The sequence below is a fragment of the Scyliorhinus torazame genome, chromosome 5, assembly GCF_047496885.1.
Source record: "Scyliorhinus torazame isolate Kashiwa2021f chromosome 5, sScyTor2.1, whole genome shotgun sequence".
NCBI lineage: Eukaryota > Metazoa > Chordata > Chondrichthyes > Carcharhiniformes > Scyliorhinidae > Scyliorhinus > Scyliorhinus torazame.
In genome coordinates this window covers 127,785,566-127,812,228 of record NC_092711.1, presented here as the reverse complement: position 1 = coordinate 127,812,228, position 26,663 = coordinate 127,785,566, and the positions used below count along the sequence as shown (strand labels likewise).

At 45.1% G+C, this 26,663-nt stretch overlaps 2 protein-coding genes across 3 annotated transcripts; one reads left to right on the top strand and one right to left on the bottom strand.

The window, feature by feature from the left end:
- Window positions 1–2,693: 2,693 nt before the first annotated feature.
- On the bottom strand, window positions 2,694–8,281 carry LOC140419715 (uncharacterized). Of its 2 annotated transcripts, none has more exons than XM_072503653.1 (2): window positions 8,212–8,281; window positions 2,694–5,332 (listed from the first exon to the last, which is right to left on the bottom strand). In XM_072503653.1, the coding sequence occupies exon 2, from the start codon at window positions 4,904–4,906 to the stop codon at window positions 3,854–3,856; it is 1,053 nt and encodes a 350-aa protein (XP_072359754.1). In that variant the 5' UTR covers window positions 4,907–5,332; window positions 8,212–8,281; the 3' UTR covers window positions 2,694–3,853. The 2 variants fall into 2 exon arrangements, with proteins under 2 accessions (XP_072359754.1, XP_072359755.1); XM_072503654.1 differs by having other exon boundaries at window positions 8,169–8,276.
- Window positions 8,282–11,167: 2,886 nt separating this feature from the next.
- LOC140417906 (uncharacterized) lies at window positions 11,168–26,165 on the top strand. The gene is made up of 3 exons (XM_072501338.1): window positions 11,168–11,437; window positions 23,901–23,993; window positions 25,244–26,165. The coding sequence occupies exons 1-3, from the start codon at window positions 11,168–11,170 to the stop codon at window positions 25,964–25,966; spliced, it is 1,086 nt and encodes a 361-aa protein (XP_072357439.1). The 3' UTR covers window positions 25,967–26,165.
- Window positions 26,166–26,663: the final 498 nt, after the last annotated feature.

Genomic DNA, 26,663 nt, shown 5'->3' with positions numbered 1-26,663 from the left:
GGCGATTAAAATGTTAATCTGTGTCTACAAAGCCATTACATTCTTTTGTGAACTGAGGAAACTGCCAAGATCCGCACTTTGTTTCTTCATGTATGGAACGATCTGTCTAGACTGTACGCAGAACAATACTTTTCACTGTACCGCGGTACACGTGACAATAAATCCAATCCAATCAAAGAGACAGTTTCTTATTCGTCTTCAGATTGAACAATGAGCCGCCTTAAAAATTATTCATTCATGGGAGGTGGGCGTCACTGGCTGGGCCAGCATTTACTGCATATTCCAATTGCCCTTGAACTGCGTGTCTTGTGAGGCTATTTCAGAGGGCACGTACAAATCAACCACAACATTGCTGTGGATCTGGAGTCACGTGTAGGCCAGGCCACGTAAGGAGAGCAGATTTCCTAAAGGACATTAGTGAACCAGATGGGTTTTTACAACAATCGACAATGTCATCATTGGACTTTTAATTTGAGACTTTTATTCAATTTCACCATCTGTCATAGGCAGATTCGATCCCAGATCCCCAGCATTAACCTGGGTCTCTGGATTACTAGCCCAGTAACAATACCATTACGCCACTGCCTCGCCCACAGTCTTGGCAGAATATGAAGTCTAGGAACATAGACTTATCAGTGATAGGCAGCATGGTTTTGTGCACGGAAGGTCATGTCTTAAAAACCTAATAGAATTCTTTGAGGAAGTGATAAAGTGAATTGATGAGGGAAGGGCTGTAGATGTCATATACATGGACTTCAGTAAGGCATTTGATAAAGTTTCCCATGGCAGGTTGATGGAAAAAGTGAAGTCGCATGGGGTTCAGGGTGTACTAGCTAGATGGAAAAAGAACTGGCTGGGCAACAGGAGACAGAGAGTAGTGGTGGAAGGGAGTGTCTCAAAATGGAGAAAGGTGACTAGTGGTGTTCCACAGGGATACGTGCTCGGACCACTGTTGTTTGTGATATACATAAATGATCTGGACGAAGGTATAGGTGGTCTGATTAGCAAGTTTGCAGATGATACTAAGATTGGTGGAGTTGCAGATAGCGAGGAGGACTGTCAGAGAATACAGCAAAATATAGATAGATTGGAGAGTTGGGCAGAGAAATGGCAGATGGAGTTCAATCCAGGCAAATGCGAGGTGATGCATTTTGGAAGATCTAATTCAAGAGCGGACTATACGGTCAATGGAAGAGTCCTGGGGAAATTGATGTACAGAGAGATCTGGGAGTTCAGGTCCATTGTTCCCTGAAGGTGGCAATGCAGGTTGATAGAGTGGTCAAGAAGGCATATAGCATGCTTGCCTTCATCGGACAGAGTATTGAGTACAAGAGTCGGCAGGTCATGTTACAGTTGTATACGACTTTGGTTAGGCCACATTTGGAATACTGCGTGCAGTTCTGGTCGCCACATTACCAGAAGGATGTGGATGCTTTAGAGAGGGTGCACAGGAGGTTCACCAGGATGTTGCCTGGTATGGAGGGTGCTAGCTATGAAGAAAGGTTGAATAGATTAGGATTGTTTTCGTTGGAAAGACGGAGGTTGAGGGGGGACCTGATTGAGGTCCACAAAAGTATGAGAGGTATGGACAGGGTGGATAGCAACAAGCTTTTTCCAAGAGTGGGGGTGTCAATTACAAGGGGTCATGATTTTAAGGTGAGCAGGGGAAAGTTTAAGGGAGATGTGCGTGGAAAGTTTTTTACGCAGAGGGTGGTGGGTCCCTGGAACGCCTTGCCAGCGGAGGTGGTAGAAGCGGGCATGGTAGCATCATTTAAGATGCATCTAGACAGATATATGAACGGGTGGGGAACAGAGGGAAATAGATCCTTGGAAAATAGAAGACAGGTTTAGATAAAGGATCTGGATCGGCGCGGGCTGGGAGGGCCAAAGGGCCTCTTCCTGTGCTGTAATTTTCTTTGTAGGAACATCTCAAATGTATAAAGTAATTTATTTTTTCAAACAAATTCTGATAGCTCTGCAATTTCTGGAAATATTTTGTTGATAGTGTTATTTTTTAAAATAAAGATCTCGGGCTGGATTCTTCCATTCTCCGGCTATGTACGCAGGATCCATCTGGTCTTACAACCAAGTCGGCAGCGCCCCTGCACCGATCCTCCGCCGGGTGGGGGGCTGCAGCGGAAAGCCCCCGGTCTACCTGCGGATATGGGCGCAGAATGGCCGGGTCTGTTGACGCAAATGCGCACGCCGGCGGTCGCACCCTGCAATATTGTGCCAGCCGCGCGTGTACCTGGCCTGCCAAAAACTGCCCCCCTGTAACCAGCCTCACCACCCCCGGACCACCCCCCACCAGTCCTCGCAGCACCGGCCGAAGCCACCGTCAGTGGAATGGCTCGCCCGCCTGACACTGGCGGTGCTGGACAGTCTGCAGCCGCTAGGCGACGTCCCCGAAGAGTGAGAGGACACACGCCCCACGCCGTCGGGGTCTCGGCCGATCAGGGGCAGAGCATCAGGGGAGGGCCTCAGGTGACGTCCCTGAGGCCGTGCATACAGCGTGCGGCATACTCCCCAAGTACGCCGTTTTTGAGGCATTGCAAAAATGGCACCTTCCCGATTCCAATGGAAACGTGGTTTCTCCGGTCGATCGCGATTTTGGCTTCAGCGATCGGAGAATCCGGGCCCTCGTCTCTACAATATAATTACCGAATACACCAATTCACTAATGGTAATCAATGTTTACTGCTGAATAATCATGAATTTAATTATTGTTTTTTGCTACGAAATCAATACATAGTTAATATAAAAAAAGATACAGAAGGTGAAATGGCTGCAGGAAGCCACGTGTCAGAGGTATAAAAGGGCTTCCTTAACCTTGTTACTAATGACTGTGAATGCGCTATGAAAATAACAATTTTAAAACTAAATGTGATTACACATGTGTACTTACAGCTTCCTACATCACAACAGTGAATATGTTTCAAAAGTACTCCATTGGCTTCAAAACACTTTAGGAGGTCCAGTAGTGAGAGATTTTATAGAAATGTACTTTTGTTCAAATTGTCCGCAAACTAGGATATATTACACTCGGTGTCCTCACCAGAATCATTGATAAACATTGAGTCTTAATTTTGTGTAATAACCACATCATTTACAATATTTTGAATACTCTATGAAACTCCCGACACACCATATCCACAATAATTTGTTGTAAAACACAGCGAGTTGTTGTGATCTGGAATGCGCTGGGTATAAATGGTGCTGGAATCTGATTGGACTGTAACTTCCAAAGGGAATTTGATGCACTCTGAAAAAGAAAACAAAATAGTCGAACTGTGGGGTTAAATGGGTCGCTGTACAAAGAGCTGGCACGGGAAAAATGGGCCAAATAGACTCCTCTAGGCTCTAGCAGCCTTGTGTACATGTAAAGGGAGTGGTAACAACCTGGAACCTACTGCCTATGAGGGTAGGAGATGCAGAGATGACGGAAGGATTTCAATAAGAAATTGGACAGGCACTGAGAGAAATAAACCACAGGGATTTGGGGATAGAACGGAGCAATGGACAGACTGGCTTCCTCCACAGGGAGCCGACACGGTCCCAAAGGGCTGAATGGCCCCATTCCCACCCTCCAGATGCTGTGATCTCAGGAGAGAAATTCCACTGTTTAAAAAGGGAGATAGAGAGAAAACAGGAAATTATAGATCAGGAAGCCTGGCAGTGGGGAAAATTCTAGAATCCAATGTTAAAGATTTTATAGCAAAGCACTTATAATAATAATCTTTATTGTCACAAGTAGGCTTACATTAACACTGCAATGAAGTTCCTGTGAAAAGACCCCCCACATTCCGGTGCCTGTTTGGGTACACTGAGGGAGAATTCAGAATGTCCAATTCACCTAACAGCATGTCTTTTGGGACTTGTGGGAGGAAACCGGAGCACCCGGAGGAAACCCACACAGACACGGGGAGAACGTGCAGACTTCACACAGAGAGTGACCCAAGCCGGGAATCAAATCTGGGACCCCAGTGTGAATTCGCTGATGTTTCTGCAGGATGGATAACCGAGTGAATCCCTTCCCACACTGAGAGCAGGTGAACGGCCTCTCCCCTGTGTGAATTCGCTGATGGTTCCGCAGGGTGGATAAATCACTGAATCCCTTCCCACAATCAGAGCAGATGAACGGCCTCTCCCCAGTGTGAATTCGCTGATGGTTCCGTAGGTTGGATGAAGCTCGGAATCTCTGCCCACACTGGGAGCAGTTGAATGGCCTCTCCCCAGTGTGAACTCGCAGGTGTCTCTGCAGGCTGGATAACCGAGTGAATCCCTTCCCACACTGAGAGCAGGTGAATGGCCTCTCCCCAGTGTGAACTCGCTGATGGATCCGCAGGGTGGATGCATCAATGAATCCCTTCCCACACTCAGAGCAGGTGAACGGGCGCTCACCACTGTGAATTCGCTGGTGTGTCTGCAAGGTGAATGAATCAATGAATCCCTTCCCACACTGAGAGCAGATGAATGGCCTCTCCACACTGTGAATTCGCTGATGTTTCCGCAGGTTGGATGAATCACTGAATCCCTTCCCACACTGAGAGCAGGTGAATGGCCTCTCCCCAGTGTGAATTCGCTGGTGTCTCAGCAGGCTGGATGAATCAATGAATCCCTTCCCACACTGAGAGCAGGTGAATGGCCTCTCCCCAGTGTGAACTCGCTGGTGTGACTGCAGGTTGGATAAAGCACGGAATTTCTGCCCACACTGAGAACAGGTGAATGGCTTCTTCCCAGTGTGAACTTGCTGATGTGACTGCAGGTTGGATAAAGCACGGAATCTCTGCCCACACTGAGAGCAGGTGAACGGCCTCTCCCCAGTGTGACTGCGTCGATGAGTCTCCAGCTCAGATGGGACTCTGCATCCCTTCCCACAGTCCCCACATTTCCACGGTTTCTCCATATTTTGGGTCTCCTCGTGTCTCTCCAGATTGGACAGTCAGTGGAAACCTTGTCTACACACAGAACATGTGCACTGTCTCTCCTCACTGTGAATGGCGTGATAGTTTTTCAGGCTGTGTCATAGTTGAAGCTCTTTTCAGTCAGTTCACTGGAACACTCTCACTCGGGTGTGTTTTGTGTGCGTCTCGGTGCTTTTCCAGTCACACTGATGTTTCCACAGTCAGTTCACTGGAACACTCTCACTCGGGTGTGTGTTGTGTGGGTCTCGGTGCTTTTCCAGTCACACTCACGTTTAAAATCTTTTGAAGCCGACAGATCGGACAAACATTTCTCCTTCTCGCCGATGATATTCAGAGGCCGATGATATTCAGATCAGAAGGAATCGAGTGAGTTTGTCACATCGAGACGTGATGTTTGAGATTTCGGTCTATAATGAAAAATGAAATGAAATGAAAATCGCTTATTGTCACAAGTAGGCTTCAATTAAGTTACTGTGAAAAGTCCCTAGTCGCCACATTCCGGCGCCTGTTCAGGGAGGCTGTTACGGGAATTGAACCGTGCTGCTGGCCTGCCTTGGTCTGCTTTCAAAGCCAGCGATTTAGCCCTGTGCTAAACAGGGCTTCCAATATCTTTTAAAAGCAATTTACAAAAGTCATCATTGTTAGTTCAGGATACAAATTCAGAACAGACAATTAGAGTGCCTATGAAACATTATTTCCTCTCTCGTTCTCCAAAAGCTGTAAATCGCCATCGCACACAATCTCCCTCCATTCTCACTCTGCTGTATCTAATATTCACCCTCCCAATTCTCCTGAAGGGCTGATTCATGTTGATTGACAGATCCAAGCTCAGTTGACTGCTTCCTGACCAGGGCACAGAGATTATAATAGGAGCAAGAGTAGGCAATTCGGCCCACAGAATCTGCTCAACCATTCAATGAGATCCTTGGTCTATTCACCTCAGCACCATTTTCCCACACGATCCCCATATCCGTCGATATCTTCAATATCTAGAAACCTGTCAATATTTGTTGTGAACATACCTGATGACTGAGGCTCCACATTCCTCCGGGGTAGAGAATTCCAAAGCTTCACCACATCCTCGAGTGAAGAGATCCCTCCTCATCTCAGCTTTCACTCTATTTTCCTACCTGTTCCCCATAACCCTTAACTCCATTGTCAATAAAATATCTGTCAAACTTGTGCTTCAATATATTCAATGACCCCCAGATACAACTGGTCCCTGTGGAAGAGAAATCCAAAGACTAACAACCCTCTGAGGGAAGAGATGACTGGAAATCTATAACGTAGCTACAGTCTTATATTACAAGACGAGAAATAATAATAAATTTACTTTATTACAGAACCACAAATAATATATCCAATCTGTACCATGTAACACAGTAGACATATCTCTGTCCATAATTAATTTACTGTCCCCTGAAATGTCAGCCATCTCCTGGGGAACCCACCCCTTTAATTGTGAACATTAGGAAAGAGACCATCCTCTTTTAAAATAAATTTCGAGTGACCAATTATTTTTTTTACAATTAATGTGCAATTTAGCGTGGCCAATCTACCTACCCTGCACATCTTTGGGTTGTGGATGTGAGACGCATGCAGACACGGGGAGAATGTGCAAACTCCACACGGACAGTGACCCAAGGCCGGGATCGAACACGGGTGCATGGCGCCGTGAGGCAGCAGTGCTAACCATGGTACAATCAGAGACCATTCTTTGAGTCAGACAAATAAATGCGTCAACCTGTTAAGGAGATGGATGGGAGGAGTTGGACACACTTTGTGGAGTCGCGAACCTACATGAACATATTTCCCCCCCAATTAATGTGGTTCCAGTTTGGGCTCAAATCATCAATGAGGACTCTGATCTCAGGGGAGGAAGGAAACTCTGGTACATGGACAGATCACAAACACCTACTGGAGGCCCCAAACCCTCAATAAGACCCATTGATTTTATTGTCAGTCTGCAGACAGGAGCTGGAGAACTGAACCCAGGCAGAGGAGAGGGAGGGAGAAAACTGGGAATGGAGGAAAGAAATGGTGCAGATGGTGAGAGGGGTTTGGATTTCAGCCCAGGGAGGAGGGAGAGTGTGTGGGATGGGAAAAATATTCCAGAGAAACTAGAATTGTTTGTTCAGAATTTCTATCGTGGATTGACAGTGATGGCATTTGTTTATTTTTAATTTAAAAAATTGAAGATTACCCAATTTTCTTTCTCCCAATTGAGGCGTAATTTTTGCGAGGCCAATTCTTTTGGGATTGTGGGGTTAAGTCCCACACAGACATGGGGAGAATGTGCAAACTCCATACGGACAATGACCCGAGGCCGGGATCAAACCCGGATCCTCAGCTAACCACTGAACCACTGTACCTGCCTCTAGTGATGACTTTTATAAACTTATTTGACAGGATATTACAAGGGGAAGATTTACAGATGGAAACACTAATCAATCTTCACATCAAGATTTAACAGAGTCACTTAATTCATCAGGACCGGAATATCATTGGCCTGTGAACGTGGAAGGTTCTGTCTGTAGGAAAAGATTTTCTTTTGAAAAAAATAAATTTAGAGTACCCAATTATTTTTTTCCAATTAAGGGGCAATTTAGCGTCACCAATCCACCTACCCTGCACATCTTTGGGTTGTGGGGGTGAGACTCAAGCACACACGGGGAGAATGTGCAAACTCCACACAGACAGTGACCCGGGGCCAGCATCGATACCAGATCCTCAGCGCCATAGGCACAGTGCTAACTACTGCGCCACCCTGCCACCCGAGGGTTGTGAGTTTCTGACATGGGTCTCTGTGTGACTGAACAGAGCTGCACATGGGGTCAGATAGCCGTTGAGTTAGTGGGATCCATGGAGCAGAATTTGCTTGTTTCTTTACTTCTCTGTTGCTACTCTGATCAGCAATTAGATATCTGGGTCTGTGAAAACCGCGGTAATGGGAGGTCAGGTACCCATTACTTGTAATGGAAGGACAAAGGGTAATGCAGTTTGCTGGCCAAGTTGTCTCCATTCTGAGCAATGTGGAATGAGCTTCTCCCAGTAACTGAAAATGTTGCCCCCAACAAACATGGCGGCCGCACATGCGCTCTCCTGCTCATTGTCCCGAGTAAAGATGGCGGTCGTTATCCCGAACCGATCACGGGGCCCTCGCGGCCCCGCTCCGTGAAAACTAGGAAGTGATTTTTCCGGGTATGGCCTTGTACAACATGTTTAGAAAACTTCTCCACCCACCAGCCAGATCCATCGCTCCCGCGTTCCACAATATTCCTCTTACCCTTTGTGGATCCGAAATAACAGCTGCTCTCATCGCCATTACCCGCACTGCGCATGCTTCAGTCGAAGTCCCACCCACCCTCACTCCGATTGGTTGGAGGACCATGCACTTCCGCTCTGTCCTCTAGTTCCGCCGCCTCGTCCTATTGGTCCGGAGCTGCCGTCAATCATTCCCCGGGCATTGTGATGTGGGGCATGCGCAGTGAGACTCATGTCCAGGGACAGACTCTTGTTTGTCTCAGCTTCAGGCGGGAAGGAGGTGGATAAGCGGAGGCAGCGTTAGGGGCAGTGGGTGGGAGGGGAGGCTCCACAAACACCCAGTGGAGGCCTCAACACCCCCAATAACAAACTAGCGGCACCGCCTCAACACCCAACACAACGGCAGCTGCAGATTTCTCCCGGTCCCGGGCCCCAGTGGACAAATGTGGCTTCAGGAAGGAAATGCAGCAATGGATTTGTTCAGGAGAAATTAACTTTAACTCACTTTACTGATCCTGGAGCAGGAGGAGAGAGTGGGGAGGATTTCCATCCTGCACCCACACTGATGTAACGTAGATGGTAGAATTTAAATTCAGTGGATAATCTGGAATTCAAAGCTACACTCAGTATGACTTTGTGGTGAGTTTATCGGAAGGGGAAAGTGTGGGACTGGAATTTGCAGCTTTGGGAAATGAGAGAAACAATTACTCCCCAGGAACGAGAATTATCTGTTCTGAATTTCTGACCTGTGTAAACTGGTTTTACAGGGTTACAAGGAATGGATTGACAGACAGGAAACTCAAATCAATCATCACATCAAGATCTGACAATCACTCAATTCATCAGGGATCTGAATGTCATCAGCTTTTGAATGGGGAAGGAGAAATGTTTGTTCTGTCTGTGGGAAAAGATTTCCAACATCAGTGTGACTGGAAAAGCACAAAGACACACACACCCGAGTGTTCCAGTGAACTGACTGTGGAAAGAGCTTTAACCAGTTACACAGCCTGAAAAACATCACACCCTCACACTGAGGAGAAACCACACACGTGTTGTGTGTGGAAGAAGCTTTAACTGATCGTCCAAAATGGAGAGACACAAGGACGCCAGCACCATTGAGAAACGGTGGCAATGTGGGGATTGTGGGAAGGGATTCAGTTACCCTTCTGAGCTGGAAAGTCATCACCGCAGTCACACCGGCGAGAGACCATTCACCTGTTCCGAGTGTGGAAGGGGATTCACTCGACTAACACATCTGACTGCACACCAACTTGTTTACTCTGACATGAGACCTTTTAAATGTTCCGATTGTGAGAAGAGCTTTAAAAACAAATTTAATCTTCTGACACACCAGCGAGTTCACACTGGGGAGAGGCCGTTCACTTGCTCTGAGTGTGGGAAGGGATTCATTCAGCTATCCAGCCTTTTGACACACCAGCGAATTCATAGTGGGGAGAAACCATTCATGTGCACTGAGTGTGGGTAGGGATTCGCTCAGTTATCCAACCTTCTGACACACCAGAGAGTTCACACTGGAGAGAAACCATTCGCCTGTCCTGAGTGTGGGATGACATTTGCTCAGTTATGCAAACTGTTGGATCATCAGCGAGTTCACACTGGGGAGAGACCATTCACCTGCTGTGTGTGTGGGAAGGGATTCATCAGTCATCCACCCTGCTGAAACACCAGCGCATTCACACTGGGGTGAGACCATTCATCTGCTCTGAATGTGGGAAGGGATTCACTCAGTCCGCCCAACTCACTTCACACCAACGTGTTCACTCTGATACGAGACTTTTTAAATGTTCTGCCTGTGAGAAGAGCTTTAAAGGAAAATGGATCTGCTGATTCACCAGCGCAGTCACACTGGAGAGAGGCCGTTCACCTGTTCTGTATGTGGGAAGGGTTTCACTCAACCTTCCTCCAGCTGAAACACCAGCGCATTCACACCAGAGAGACATTATTCTTCTGCTCTGTGTGTGGGAAGGAATTCACTCATTCATTCACCCTGCAAAAACACCAGCGAGTTTACAAGGGGTTGGATTCTGATATTGCTGCTGTTAATCACATCCAGGACTGAACCGTGTTCGTTCTGACAGTTGAAGTTTGTTTCAGTTGATGTTAATCATTCCTGTGACTCAGCCGAAGTTTAATATTCTGTATATAGATTAATTAAATCAGCTTTGTGTTAACGACAGTGTTCCAGCCCTTGATTTCTCTCAGATAGGAGGAGACTGGCGATGTCCTGTTACCGACTGTTCCATTGTTGGATCTTTTTTGATTTGTTTTGTATGATGTGGTAAAGCAAAGAGTAAGACCAGAGAGAAAGATAAGAAAATGGGAAATGACAGACTGTGGCGGGAAGCGACAGAGGGAACACATTTAAAATTACATCAGATAAACGCGACAAAAATAATAAAAGGAAAAAATCTAAAGGCTCTGTAGCAAAACACAAGTAGCATTTGAAACAAAACTGATGAATTGACATCACATATAGAAATAAGTAAGTACGATCAGATGGACATTGCAGAGACATAGATTGGGACCTGAATTTTTTTATATTCATTCATGGCATGTGGGTGTCGCTGGCCAGTCCAACATATATTGCCCATCCCTCATTTCCCTTCAAAAGGTGGTGGTGAGCTGAATATTGTAGTGTATGTGAAATTTAGGAAGGACAGAAATCTCGGAAAAGGTGGAAGAGCGGCTCTGTTAATTGTTGATGGTGTTAGCACATTAGACAGGGATGACCGAAGTTCAGGAAAGCAGGATGTAGGAGTGGTTTGGTTTGAGAGAAAAAATGGTAAGGCAAGAATTTACTTCTGGGAGTGGTGTGCAGGCCTCCTAATTGCAAGTACACAGGAGGGCAGAGTGTAAAGGAAGAGATAATGGGAGTTCGTCAGAAAAGGTACAGCAATAATCAAGGCGGATTTTAGTCTACTTATAGACTGTGAAAATCGGATGGTCGAAGGTAGAATATGAGTTCACAGAAATTTCTACAATCAGCACATTTTGGAGCCAACCAGAGGGCAGGTTATACCAGACATGGTATTGTGCAACAAGGATTAATTGATAACCTCATGGTGAAGGCATCCCCAGGTAACAGCGATCATAATATGATTGAATTTGATGTGCAGTTTGAGGGGAAGAAGATTGAGTCCAAGATGAGTAAGTTAAGCTTAAATAAGAGCAATTACGAGGGCATCAAAGCAGAGCTAGCTAAAATGAACTTTGAAATGAGCTTGTATGTCAGGTCAATAGAGATTCAGTAGCAGATATTGAAAGAGATATTTCAGTATACACAGAATAGATACATTCTCATGAGAATGCAAAATTCCAAGTGGAGGACCCAGCATCTGTCTTTAACTAAAATAGTTAAAGACATCTCAATGATTTTCTAAAAAGCGCGTAACAGCACAAAGGCAGATAGCAGGTCAGAACATTGGGCAGAATATAAAGAATAGAATATAAACACAAAAATATTAATAAGGAGGGAAAAATTAGATCAACAGAGAAAGCTGGAAATAAAGACAGATAGAGTTTCAATAGATATTTGTGTAAGTAAATGATTCAAGTGAGTGTTGATTCTCCAGAAAGCTCGCCTGGGAAATTAACAATGAAAAATAAGGTTTTGGCCAATGAATTGAACAGGTATTTGCCTCAGTCTTCATTATAGAGGAATTAAGTAACATTCCAGAAATATCTGTCAATCAGGAAATGGAAGGGACAGAGAAATTCAGGAAAATTACAATCACCAGGGAAGTGGTAATGAGCAATGTTTTGAGTCTGCGAGCTGACAAATCTCCGGGTCCGGTCCGACTTCACCATCAGATCTTGAAAGAAGCAGCTAATGATGGAGTTGATGCACTCGTTTCATTGTCCAAAATTCACTAGATACGAGGAGGATTCCATTAAATTGGAAAATAATAAATGTAACTCCTTTATTCACAAAGGGAGGGGGACAGATAGCTGGAAGCTCGAGGCCAGTTAGCCTAGCATCAGTCATAGGGAACATGTTAGAAGCTATTATTAAATGTTATGTCAGATCCATTAGAAATATCCAAGGCAATCAGGCAGAGTCAACATGGTTTTGTGAAAGGAAAATCACATTTAACCAATTTATCAGAGTTACTTGATGGAGTCTCATGAACTGTGGATAAAGGGGAACGAAAGCATTTGATAAGTTGTCATATCAAAAATTATTGTAGGTAATAAAAACTCAAAAATATAAGGGGGTAACATATTGGCTTGGACTGAAGATTGGCTAACCAGTGGGAAACAAAGAGTCGACATAAATGGGTATCTTTCTGATTGGTAGGATGTGAAGAGTGGTGTGCACAGGGATCAGTCCTGGAGACTCAAGTTATTATAATTTATATAAATGATTTGGATGAAGGTACTGAAGGTTCTGTTGCTAAATTTGCTGATAACACAAAGATAAGTGGGACAGTAAATTGTGAGGAATGCAAGACGGTATAGTATCGATAGGTTAAGTGAGTGGGCAAACACCTGGCAAATGGAGTATAATGTGGGAAAATGTGAAAATGCCCATTTTGTTAGGAAGAATAAAATAGGCAGATTATTCAAATGGTGAGAGACTTTTAGAGCTCTGAGATACAGAGGGACCGAGGTGTTATTGTGCATTAATCGCAAAAGGCTAGCATGCAGGTACAGCAAATAGGAACGCTAATAGAATGTTATTTATCGTGAGAGGAATTGAATACAAACTGGGAGGTAATGCTTCAGTTATACAGGGCATTGGTGAGACTGCACGTGGAGCACAGCGCACAGGGTTTTTTTTTAAAAATTGCAGTTAAAGGGCAATTTACCGTGGCCAGTCCACATACCCTGCACATCTTTGGCCAAAAGAGAAAATGCTGGAAAATCTGGCAGCATCTGTAGGGAGAGAAAAAAGCCGCAATGTGGGGGCGAGACCCACGCAGACACGGGGAGAATGTGCAAACTTCACACAGCCAGATCTCCTTATTTAAGAAAGGATGTAAGTGTGTTGGAGGCCATTCAGAGAAAGTTTACGAGATTAATACCTGGAATGGATGGGTTGCCTTATGGGGAAAGGCTGGACAGGCTAGGCTTCTTTCCTCTGCAGTTTAGAAGAGTGAGGGGTGACTTCATTGAATCATATAACACTGAAGGGTCTTGACAAAACTGGGTGTGTGGAGGATGTTTCCTCTTATCAGAGAATCTAGAACTCGGGGTCACTGTTTAACAATAAGGGATCACCCGTTTAGGGCAAAGATGAGGAGAATTATTTATCTCCCAGAGTGATATGAGTCTTTGGGAATCTTGGGTGGTGGATGCAGAGTCACTAAATATTTTTCAGATAGAGGTAGATAGATTTTGTTTTATAAGCAATGGGCTGAAAGGTGATGGTGGTGGGCGGCAATGTGCAGTAGAGGTTCTAGTCAGGTCAGGGACGATGGTATTGAATGGTGCAGCAGGATCGAGTGGCCGTCTCCTGCTGCAAACTCGTAAGTTGCCCTGCCCCGCCCCCTCTCCTCCTATTGGTCCGTGCTGCTGTCAGTCATTGCCGGGGCATTGTGGCGCAGTGGTTAGCAGTGCTGCCTCGGCCCTGAGGACCCGGATTCGATCCCGGCCCCAGGTCACTATCCGTGTGGAGTTTGCACATTCTCCCCGTGTCTGCGTGGGTCTCACACCGACAACCCAAAGATGAGCAGGATAGGGGGATTGGCCACGCTAAATTGCCCCTTAATTGGAAAAAAATAATTGGGTACTCTGAATTAATTAAGAAAAAAGAAAATGGGGCTTCCCTGTTTCAGGAGAGTGCGGAAACGTTGCTGTCCAATTTAACACTCACATCATCCAATATTTTTAGGTCAGAGAGAAGTACAGATCGGTTTGAGGGAAACTCTCATATCTCCCGTTTTCAGGCAATTTGTCTTGAACGATAACAAATGGGATGAAGTCAAATCTTTAAAAAACAGAATCTTTAGTTTCAATGCTCACCGCGCTGCTTGATTGTAAAAGGGTGAAGCAAACATTCACAAATGGACACAATTGTGTCAACTTCACGTAACTTTATTTCCAGATTAAAGATGAACAAGACACCATTTTGATCTTTGTTTTTCCAATTATTTTGATATTTTTTCTCAGTTTTGCCAAGATGTTTTTTCTTCTTTCTTCAGGTGACTTTCCCAATCGCTGTATTATAACTCAGGAAAATTCAAATTAAAAAGGTTAGCTTTCGTGGGTAAACAAATGCTTCAACCTTCTTAGACCAAAAAGAGTGAAAGAGGGTGGAGCTTCTCACAGCTTGTGAGCTCCAAAATATAACTTCAAGGCTGAAGTTTATCTTCAGAGATTGAAACATTTTGGTGCCTTTTCCAATAGTACCAGTAAATTGTGATTCACACTGAAAGGTTTACTTTCACTCAGTAACTGTAGCATTTCACTTTTCACAGCACAGGAGCTGGCAGCATTTTAGATCAAATGCCAATTGTTCACTTCTCTTGTAGCTGGTGTGTGGAGAAGATCATGTTCACTGTAGATCTGTCAGCACAGAAACCGCACTGTGGTTCTGGATACACTCAGTCTGAAAGTAGATGAATCTTTTAAACATGACCTTAGTGACGGTCTTCCCAGCATTGTTAAGATGTCCCTGTAGTTGTTGCAATCTCCTCTGTCACTGGTGTTTTTGTAAAATGTGATGATTTGTGTGTCACATATTTTCTATGAAATGGATTCTACCTCCCAAAAGAGACGGCTGAGGTAAGGAAGGTGTGAGAGTCGATGGGACTTTCTGTGTGTGAGCAGTTCAGCTGGAATTCCATCCTTGCTGGGTGCCTTTCTGCTTGCTCAGCAATCAATGGCCTTTTCCAGCTCAAATGATGAGGGTTCCTTGTCCAACTCAACCATGACAGGAAGCTGCAGGAGAGTCTAACAGAGATTGGGAGATGCCCTTCTCACAGGGATACAGCTCACAGTCATGCTCAACCCAGCAGGACATCTGTTTACTTCTGGCAGTGAGAACTTCACCATCTGCTGATTTCAGGTGGGCAACATTGGTGAAAGCAGAAACAAGTGACGTCTTGATCCCATCAAACACAGTAGATTTCAGAGGCAATGCACATTTTTGTGATGTACGCTGATCCAGCGATTATTTCATACATTCTCCCTGTCTTACAGAACTATCTTGGCTACTTTCACGTGATGCTGTGTTCTAGCTCAGGCATTTTAAAAGTCGACATTTTAAAAGGCTGCGACCATATTTTTAAAAATGCGGCCGCACTGCGCATGCGTGCCCGCTCATCGGTGCGCATGTACAGAGGTTTGCGCATGTACACCGATAAGCGTGCATGCATACACAGTGCTGCCGCATTTTTTTAATATGGTCACAGCCTTTTTGAAGGCCGCTCACAGCCGGCATTATTAAAAGCCGGCTGCTGCGGCTCTTGCCCACGAATTTGTGCAATCGGAGTCACAGAAGATTTTTTAAAAATTCTATGTAATCTTCAAGCCTGAAGGGAGGCAGAGAGCAGGTCATGCCCCCCAAACATCGGCATCACATGCTTTGGGCACGATTGCGATTCCTCCATTTTGTCAGCAGCAAACAAGGTAAGAGAAAATGATGGACCGCAAAGGTCAGTCGGCATGGGCCGCAAAGGTTAGCCAGCGTGGGTTGCGAAGGTCGGACGGCGTGGGTCCCTAAGGTTTGCCGGTTGGTAAAAATGAGTCCCCAGAAAAAAAGTTTGAAAAACACTGTTCTAGCTGTTAGGTTTCAGTTGTACATCAGGTCAGCTTTACTTTTTACTTCAATGACAGATGTCATCTCTGTTGAGTGGGTCTCAAACCAGTCTTTGTTGTGGGTTCCACCTTTACCAAATGTTGCTGCTGCTGTGTCAGGAATGATTCAACTCAGCGACTTCCAAACCATCAATATCAATGTTGATGTTCAGTGATTATGTACGTTTTCACAGGGCCTGTATAATATTTCACTGTTTTATTTTGCTTCCTTTAAATTAAATTTCCTAATGGACATAACACTGAAGAAATCAGTAAGAATTGTCAGGAAGGATTAATCTGCACTTTCTAATTGCAGATGTTAATCACTGGAACCTTCCACACACTGATTTGCATCAAAGATCAATTTAGGATTGAAGTACTAGTTCATACTTTTACAGGCAGCACGGTGGCGCAGTGGTAGCACTGCAGTCTCAAGGCACCGAGGTCCCAGGTTCGATCCCGGCTCTGGGTCCGTGTGGAGTTTGCACATTCTCCCCGTGTTTGCGTGGGTTTCGCCCCCACAACCCAAAGATGTGCAAGGTAGGTGGATTGCTAAATTGCCCCTTAATTGGAAAAAATTAATTGGGCACTCTAAATTTATTTTTTTAAAGTTCATAATTTTACTGTAAAGGTGTTCCTGTTGACAGTTCTTGAATTAAGGAGGAAGATCACAGGCGCTGCTTTTAAAAAGGGACATTTTTAAAATCAGTGACATCTCCAGAATATTAAACTGCAGCCAGTTAAAGAGATTGTTAACATCAGCAGAATCAAACCAGATATTGTCAGACTATCAATCCTGGATGTGTTTAGCAGCAGCAAAACAGCAGATTCCAGTCCCTGCACTCACTTGTGAACTTGCTGGTGTCTCAGCAGGTGTTGTGACTGAGTGAATCCTGCTCCACACACGGAGCAGGTGAACCATCTCCCCCCGGTGTGATCCCACTGATGTGTCAGCAGTTGGGATGACCAAGGGAATCCCTTCCCACACACGGAGCAGGTGAACGGCTTCTCCCCAGTGTGAGTGTGTTGGTGCTCACTGAGGTCAGCTGACTGACTGAAACCCTCTCCACAGGTGGTGCACCTGAATGGATCCTCGTTTGTGTGCATTTGGTGGTGTGACTGGAGGGTGAATATCTGAGTGAACCCCCCCCCACACACAAAGCAAATGAATGGTTTCTGACCAGTGTGAATTCGCTGGTGTTCAGTGAGGATGGATAAGGACTTGAATTTCTCTCACAGGTTGTGCAGCTGAATGGCGTCTTCTCAGCGTGAACTCGCTGGTGCAACCGAAGGGCAGATGACTGAGTGAATCTCCTCCCACACAGAACAGATGAACGATCTTTCCCCTGTGTGAACGCGTCGATGGATTTCCAGCCTGGATGAAGAATTGAATCCTTTACCACAGTCCTCACATTTCCACGGATTCTCCATGATTCTAGTTTCCCTGCGTCTTTCCAGTTTGGACAATCAGTTGAAGACGAGTACGCTTTTTCCCCACTGCGAATCGTGTGATGATTTTTACAGGCTGTTTAACTGGTTTAAGCTCTTTGTACATTGAGTGTACTGAAACCTCTCACTCCAGTGTGAGTCTTTATGCTTTTCCAGTCACACTGATGTTTGAAATGGTGTCGCACAGACAGAACACAATCATTTCTCCTTCCAAATTCAATGATTGATGATATTCAGGCCGTGGTGACTCAGTAACTCTGCCAGATCATGCTGAGATGTTCAGTTTGAGCTTCCTGTTTGTAAATCTACCCATTCTGATGCCCTGGAAAAAGAGTTTACAAACTTTAAATAGAGGAGTGAAATTCTGAACATACAATTCTATTTTCCATGAAGCATATTTTCTTCAATTGTACCTGTAAAGCAGTAAATCCTAATCCCATGTACTCTTTCACCTCCCGGGGTGGATGATGCAAATCCTGGGGTGACGAACAGTCCCATATTTTACTGGAATGTATTTGAGTCCATTGTCTCAGACTGCGTGCTGCCTAGATGCTGTCTGTCACATAGATTGGACCTTTCTCAATGCACAGAATCATGTTCCTTACTGTTTCTGTGTTCCAGAAACACAGATACTTACCCGAAGCAGCCTGGTCCCAGCTCTGGCAGAACGCCGGCCTTTCAGTGCAGGCTGTGCCTTAATTTTCACCATGAGAGTTGGCCAGCCCGGCAAACCCTGCACACCACCTTCACAATTCTTTTCCTTACAGTTTACCCCCTCCCTCCCCTCTGGCTGGGTTCAGTTCTCAAACCCCTCTGTGCAAAGTGAGAATAAAATCAATAAATCAATAATTTTTCCTCCTGATCACTGGGACCCTGAAGCCCCGCCCACTCTATGGCCCTTCACCAAGTTGGCCGCATCTGAAGCCAACAATCCCCGGGAGCTGGAAACCTGGGACCGGCAGGTTCTTATTGGGGGTTTGGGTCCTCCAGCGGGTGTTTGTGAATCCTCCCCGCCCACCTGCCAGGGTTTCCTTCCTTGTCAGAGATCAGAGTCCTCATTGATTCAAGTGCAAAGTGAAAGCTCTTATTTATTACCCCCCTCCCCCATCCTCTGATGTGAACCATCCTCCAGTGTCTGAAGCAGGATGGTGCCCGTTAGCCTGGGCCTGTTCCCGGGAGGGAGAAGCCCCGCAGCTGCAAACCAGGGAGCTGACAATGATTGTAAAGGGTTTGCGGATCCACAAAGTGTTTCCAAATCCTCCCACCCACCGCCTGACGCTGACTCCGCTTCTCCGGGACAAAGGACTTGCTGCCCAGGCCAACACTGGAAATGCGCATGCTTCTAACTGCGTCTCTACGCCTGCGCACTGGTGTCCAACTACAGCAGTTGGATTGCGCATGCTCTGTATCACAATGCCCAACTGATTGACGGGAGGTCTGGACCAATAGGAAGACGGGGCGGCACTGGTCTTCCAACTAGAGTGAACAGGGGGCGGGGCTGAGTCCGGATCTCCCTTATTGGCTGATACTCTGCATCATTTTGAAAGCTGATTTGTCTCAAACTCCAGGAGAAAACTGGACCTTTCTGTTTGTGGCTTTAAACAGATGAAACCCTGTGGGTGTGGAGCAAACATTTCAACATTTGTTACTGAAGTGTGGAAATATGAAACTATATTCACACAATTCAAGGGCTGACTTCAAAAAAGAACAGGCAGAGAGGAGTTGAACCGATTCAGCGACTTTGGAGGGGCTAAGACCAGCACCATGTAGAACACAATCAATTCAAATTAAAATGATGCGGGATTCGCCGGGTCCGTGATTGACTCACTGGAGGCTAGCAAGCTGCGGCCGCATATACACATTACACTCCCCACACACACTCATCCCAGCCAACAAGATGGGATTTGGTTGCACTGGAGCGCTCCCATCCCACTGATGCATCAGCTAAGTCCAGGGGGCACCTAGGGGAGTGCCCTGGGGGACACCCATACGATCTATGGCCCTAATTTCACAGTGGGCAGTCACCGGCGAGCGCAGCTGCATGGCTGCTTTGCAGGCTGCAGCGGTAGTGCTGTGTGCCCATCCACCCTCACCCCACAGCGCACCTCCTGGCCATTCCCTACTACTCCCCCAAGCCTGGCAGAAGTCCCCTGGCCAGCAACACAACTGTCAGCAAACTACGGCAATGTTGGACACTTTCCATACCCCCTCTCGCTCAGCAGCCACGAAGCCTGTTTCACGATTTTTAAAAGCACAAGTGAACCTCACCGTCGAGAATTCAGCCCATTGGAGGCGTATCCCGGAGGCCCCTGAGAATACCGGGTTGGCCCTGCTAATGATATGCAAACGATGTTTAACTGTATCTGCATTCCGGAATGCATAGACGCCACTATCAAGGCGACGGAGAATTGCAATTTTTTAAAATATAAATTTAGAGTACCCAATTCATTTTTTCCAATTAAGGGGCAATTTAGCGTGGCCAATCCACCTATCCTGCACATATTTGGGTTGTGGGGGCGAAACCCACGCAAACATGGGGATAATGTGCAAACTCCACATGGACAGTGACCCAGAGCCGGGATCGAACCTGGGACCTCGGCGCCGTGAGGCAGCAGTGCTAAACACTGCACCACCGTGCTACCCTGAGAATTGCGATTTCCCTTTAAATCGGTGCTCGCCACAATTTCAGAGGGGGAACCAATTCTCCGCCCAATGGGGTTTTGCGATTCCGCACTCGGCCAACGGAGAATCCCGCCCTGTTCAAAATGATACAAAAATAACTGGTTGGCTTTACGAAGGAGATGGATGCTACCCAGGCCACGTAAGCAGACTAGAAAGCCCTGTCCATAAATAGGTTGACCTGAGGAAGGAGCAGCGCTCCGAAAGCTAGTGACATCGAAACAAACCTGTTGGTCTTTAACCTGGTGTTGTAAGACTTCTTACTGTGCTCACCCCAGTCCAACGCCGGCATCTCCACATCATGGTTTAAAATTGATAAGGAGGAACTGTTGAAGTGAAAATGTATATTTCAGGGGTGCTGAAATGATTCGCCAGTCTTTCCAGGAGGTGCCAGACTGGAGAATTACATATCTTACACCTTTATTCAAAAAGGGTTGTCAGGATAGCTCCAGCATGTAGACCAGTTAGTTTAACACCAGTTGTTCGGTATGCTTCATGAATCAATTATTCCAGATAGAATTAATCACCACTTGAAAAATGAGTGCTTATGTGGAAGAACCAGCAAGAATTTGTAAAGAGGAAATCATGTTTAATTAATTTGCTGGAGTTTTTTATGAAGGTAACCGAAAGGATTGATGAGGGAATTCTGTTGATGTCTTGTACATGGACTTTCAGTAGGCATTTAATATAATGCAACTCAACAGACTTATGAGAAAAATTATAGTGCGTGGAATGAAAGGGACAGTAGCAATGTAGATACAAAAGTGGTTGAATACTAGGAAGCAGAGAGTAACAGTCAATTGATATTTTTCAGGCTGGAGGAATGTTTGTAGTGGTGTTCCCCAGTGGTCTGTATTTGGACTCTTGCTTTTCCTGGTGTATATTAATGATCTAGATTGATGGTCTGCAGGGGACAATTTAAATGTTTGCAGATGACACAAAACTTGGAAGTATTACAAACTGTGAAGAGCTTCAAATTGGACAAAGACAGGCAGGTGGACTGAGCAGATGGGCGACAGATTGAATTCAATGTGGAGAAGTGTGAGATGATACATTTTGGGAGGAAGAACAGAGAGAGACAATATAAAATAATGGATAAAATTCTTAAGGGGATGCAGAAGCATTGGGACCTGGGTGTATATGTGCAGACGTCATTAAATGTGACAGGATAGATGAAGAGAACAGTTAAAGCATATAATATTCTGAGATTGATTTATAAGGCCATTGTCGTGGAAATTAAAATAAAGACAAATTCCTTGAGGTTCGATTTAAGGAAATTTATTTACACAAATATATTTGCGGAGAGCGAGTGTTCCAGCTGCAAAGCCAGGGCACTGCACTCTGAGATTCGACCCAAGAAAGCATATTTTTATAGTCTGAAATAACAGCTTGAAGTAAACAGCCATGTTTATATTAAATAGACCTTGGAAAGTACGTAAGATGAAATACGTAGTACGTATGTTCTTGCCCTTGGCTAAAAACAACTCAAGTACATATTTTGTTATCTTTCGGAGGACAATGTGTTGTCATAATAAGGCCGAGACCAGAATATTAAGCAGTATTTCGTTTATGTTACCTACCTAACTTACTTATTTTCGTTCAAAAGCAGTGTTGAACTATAGTCAAGCATTTCCCAGCATGCTTCTAAGTTGGCAACTCATTAATTTCCCTTCCACAGCCATGGACTACAGGAACAAGCTGGTTGTGTTGAACGTGCACGAGACACTAGTTAGACCTTAGCTGGAATATTGTATACAGTTCTGGGCGCATGACTTCTTCCAACTAACCAGAGGAGACCCAGGGATAGGTAATAACAGTTTAATCATAATTCAAGCATTGAGAGAACTATCATAGAGAAAGCTCTGGACCAGCACCTTCCCCTGATACTCTTTGGCTTTCCCACTTAAATGTTAATATCACCTGGCTGGAGTGGGTGGGGCAGGGGGTGGGAATCAAGAACCGAATTTCAGCCTGGACACAGTCCACAAGCACGGTGACCATCTACATCTCGTCCCTGTTGGAAAAAAAATCAAGCACAGTATTTATTCACAATCTAGTTATCAGACCTTTTTCTTTTCATTTTGTACCTGACACATTTATCTCCATGGTAACACAGATACTGTGCTTCCTTCCCTCATTTGTGAATAGCCAATAAAAGACTTGTTCCTCCCAATTTATCCAGATCATCATGTGGAACTTCCCAATCAGTCTTCCTTTCGTTCAGCCAGATTAGTTTGGACACAGGTTCAGGTGTTGACGAACATCCTGGGGTTTCCTCAGCCACCAGTAGTAATTATGAATATATGGAGGACATGAAAGAGCAACACTCCCCCAATCTGATCCCTAAACAAAATTAATTCTTTTGCAAGACATCAAGATGTAATGCATGTCAAATTAGAGCCACTTTGTGATAGAAAACCTCATCATGTAGGATGGGTGAGACCTTACTTGCTGTGAGGGACGTGGGAACGTCTTTGCAATGGTGTACCACCTCTGTACCATCACATCAGGGTCAGGGTCCTGAAAAGTTTTAAAATCAGGTCTAACTGGAGTCTGTCATACCGGTGCCAATGATTGTGTTTTATCTTTTGGTCAGTCTGTCTGGTTATTACCATTACCTTCTTCACTAACTCCAGCTGCTGATGTACCTTCACCTTACAAATAACAATTTGTCCTGGACTCTTATCAGCAATGTATCAAATCATTCAGAGTTTGGAGTGCAGGATGAGTGATTTCCTTTCTGCTGTGCAGAAGCTGTGTGCGTTTTTTTTGCCAGAGAAGTATGTTTTCAGTGAGGGAGTTATACCTAATGGAGATTTCAGAATAGTTGGTAATTTTATCAGGAACGATTTCAAGGGCTGTGATTATGATGATGTCCTGAGATTTCTAGGCTAAATAATGTCATGAGTATTTAATGAGGATGCTACATCTGTTTTTGGGAATCAAATACACAGCAATCATACTAATACTCATAATACCCAGATTAATTCTCAAACCCCAGGACAGTCTTACAGTAAGGTGTCTTGAACAGGTCTATTGGACTTGGCCTCTTTCCTCTGACAGGTATGTGGGGCCCTTTCATACTGCAACATTCCAGCCAAGTGAGAATTGTAAAGTTGCAGGATATTAATGTCTTTATTTTGTAACCCCATATTTCATCTACTCTATCACACCAGGATTCTCCCTCAAGTTGACCCTTTGTTAATAATGTCACTGTGGTTTGTGCAGTCTGTCGATTGTTGAATTAACTCAATAATGTGCTGTGTGCATAACTAACGGTGAACACTTAATTGGACAATCAATTTTTCCACAGTGGGGAATATGACTGTGAACTATCCAACTGGAAAACTATTTCCAATAAATTCTCGGATTACTACAGCAGATATACATTGTTCTGACTCTGCCAGTAGGGCTGTGGGATTAATTGGATAGATCTTCCAAAGAGCCAGTACAGGTATAATGTGCCGAATGACTTCAATTTGTGCAGTATTGTTCTGTGAAACAGTAAATATTCAGAATCAGGGACGGAGAAGGAAAGAGAGAGGAACCAGTGACTGTGATTGAACCCAGCCAGAATCAGACACATGAGAGGAGGATGAGAGAGAGGAAATGGTATTAAAGCTTTAAAAACTCTGCATGGTCGCACAGGAGAGCTTTGAGAAATGGAGCACAGCAGATCACCAATTCACAATTCATCACATTTTTAGATTAATTTATGTCAAATGGTAACAAAGTTATAGTGTATTAACTGTTTGAGGTTTCAATGGCAGTCATCTTATCCAATATTCCCCTTGATATGAATGTGCTCTATTCACTCCACAGGAGCCCAGTGCGCAGACGCAGAGCTCTATCTGGAGCATGCGCAGTGCCACTTGGTTCGGAGCCCTGCGAGTGCGGAAGCGGTTTTTTGGGCGGGTGAGTCGGTGGGGCGGAGGGAGGAATGGAGCCGGGAGCCGGGAGTCGGAGTGGGGAGGGAGCGGAGGCTTTATAAACACCCGGTGCAGGTCCCACGGTCGGAATAAGAGCCGGCAGGTCCCGAGTTGCGGAGCTTTTATCCGGAATTGGGCCCAGTTCCACCGCCGCCATCTTCGATCAGCTGGGAACAGCGCATGCGCGGCCAACCTGGCATGTTTGATCAGAGAATCTCTGGAATGAGGCCATGAGGCCCATCAAGACTGCACCGACCCTGCGAAAGATCAGCCTATCCCCACCTAACCTGTGGAAGGAAACCACAGCAGCCGGAGGAAACCTACGCAGAAACGGGGAGAATGTGCAAACTCCACGCAGTCACCCAAGGCCAGAATTGAACCAAAGTCCCTGGTGCTGTGAGACAGCAATGCTAACTAGAGTCCCACCATGCCACCCAAGGGGCTTCAGGGGTATCAGTGACCAGGAGATTTCATTGATTGAAAGGGCCAGTTTATAGGCACCCGCTTTTTAATGTAAGCCTACTTGTGATAATAAAGATTATTATATAGAAGGGGGAAGGTGCTTCAGGGTGCATCTGCGGCCATCTGAATAACAAGAATAAACTCATCAGAATTAGCAGCAGGAGATGGGTGTTTGTGTGTGAGGAGTGAGCAGGGATGGAAATTTACAGCTTTTGAGGAACGAGAGAGGAAAGCATGTTCCACAGCAACTAGAATTGTCTGTTCTGAGTTTCTCAGCTGTACTGATGGTGATGACATTTGTAAACTCCTTTAACAGGGTATTCAAAGTGGAGGATTTGCAGTAGGAAATCTCAAACCAAACTTCACATCAAGATCTGACAGTCACTCGCTTCGTTAGGACGGGACAAACCATCGGCCATTTTATCATCAGGATGACTGGAAAAGCCCGAGACACGGACTGTGAGAAATGATAGAAATTTAGGGATCGAGGGAAGGGATTCACTTCCCATCTGGAATCATATCGACGTACTCACACCAAGGAGACCGTTCACCTGCTCTGTGTGGAAAAGGATTTACTACTTCATCCAACCTGCTGACACACCAGTGAGTGCACAGCAGGGTGACACTGTTCACCTGCTCTAAAGCGATTAACTACTTCACCCAGCCTACACACACAGCAACAGGTTCAAATAAGCCTTTATCTGCTCCGGATGTGGGAAGGGATTTACTACTTCACACAGCCTACACAAACACCAGTGAGTACACACTAGCTAGAGACCATTTACCTGCTCTGTATGTGGGAAAGGATTTGGAGATTCATTCAGTCTGCTTGCACACCAGCAAATTCACACTGGGGAGATGCCATTTATTTGCTCCGAATGTGGGAAGGGATTTGCATATTCGTCCCATCTGCTCACACACTCGCGAATTCACACTGGGGAGAAGCCATTCACCTGTTCTGACTGTGGGAAGGGATTCACTCAGTTATCCAGCCTGCAAAGACACCAGCGAGTTCACACTGGGGAGACACCATTCACCTGCTCCGTGTGTCGGAAGGAATTTGGAGATCCATCCAGTCTGGTCAAACACCGGCGAATTCACACTGGTGAGAAGCCATTTACCTGCTCCGTTTGTGGGAAGGGATTCATTGATTCAATCCACCTGCAGAGACACCAGCGAGTTCACACTGGGGAGAAGCCATTCACCTGCTCCGTGTGTGAGAAGGGATTCAGTCAGTTATCCAACCTGCAGACACACCAGCGAGTTCACACTGGGGAAAGACCGTTCACCTGCTCTATGTGTGGGAAGAAATTTGTTAATTCATCCAACTTGCTAACACACCAGCGACTTCACACTGATGAGAAGCCATTTATCTGTTCCGTGTGTGGGAAAGGATTCAGAAGTACAGCCCACTTGCAGAAACACCAGCGAGTTCACAAGTCATTACAGGGGTTGGATTCTGCTGTTATTGCTACGATTAGTCACATCCAGGACTGAACCATGTTCATTTTGACAGTTGGTGAAGTGGGAGGGTCTTTCTGCACTGGCCGGTGCCCCAATTTTCATTTCTGTCGGCTGAATCTCTTTGAGCGAGGGCACATTTCCACTGAAATGATCCTCAGAAGCAGATGTAATACATTAATTTTATCCTGAACAGTTGATGAATGTAGGAATTCATTAAATGTATTGTATTATATATCTGTTGCTGTGATATTTTTTTAAATCCAGGCATATAGGCAGGTGGTGTGTCAGCAAAATATGCAATTAAGATGTTGTAAAAGTTGGATAATCGATTTAAAAAAAAAATTTAGAGTACCCAATTATTTTTTTTTTTCAATTAAGGGGCAATTTAGCATGGCCAATCCACCTAACCTGCACATCTTTTGGGTTGTGGGGGTCAAACTAAATTGAACTTAATTGAAAAAAATGAATTGGATACTCTTTATAAAAATCTTTTTTTAAAAAAGATAGCTCGGAGGGTTGTCGAATTGGATAAGATTACAGGGATGGGAGTGGGGAATTTGTGACCACATGATGATTTGAAAAAAAAGAGGCTGTGGAGGTTTTGAAAAGAATGGACCTGATTTTAATTGACTCAAATTTGCAGTCACTTGTACAGAGATAAAATCACTGAGGTGTTAATTGAACGGACAGGCACGGTAGCACAGTTGCTTCACAGAGCCAGCGTCCCAGG

Coding starts and splice junctions, on each gene's coding strand:
- LOC140419715 (XM_072503653.1), bottom strand. CDS start 4,906: ATGGAGAAACCGTGGAAATGTGGGGACTGTGGGAAGGGATGCAGAGTC.
- LOC140417906 (XM_072501338.1), top strand. CDS start 11,168: ATGAGTTCACAGAAATTTCTACAATCAGCACATTTTGGAGCCAACCAG. Junction 11,438..23,900: donor ACTTTGAAATGAGCTTGTAT/GTCAGGTCAATA, acceptor TTCACTCCACAG/GAGCCCAGTGCGCAGACGCA. Junction 23,994..25,243: donor GGAAGCGGTTTTTTGGGCGG/GTGAGTCGGTGG, acceptor CACACTAGCTAG/AGACCATTTACCTGCTCTGT.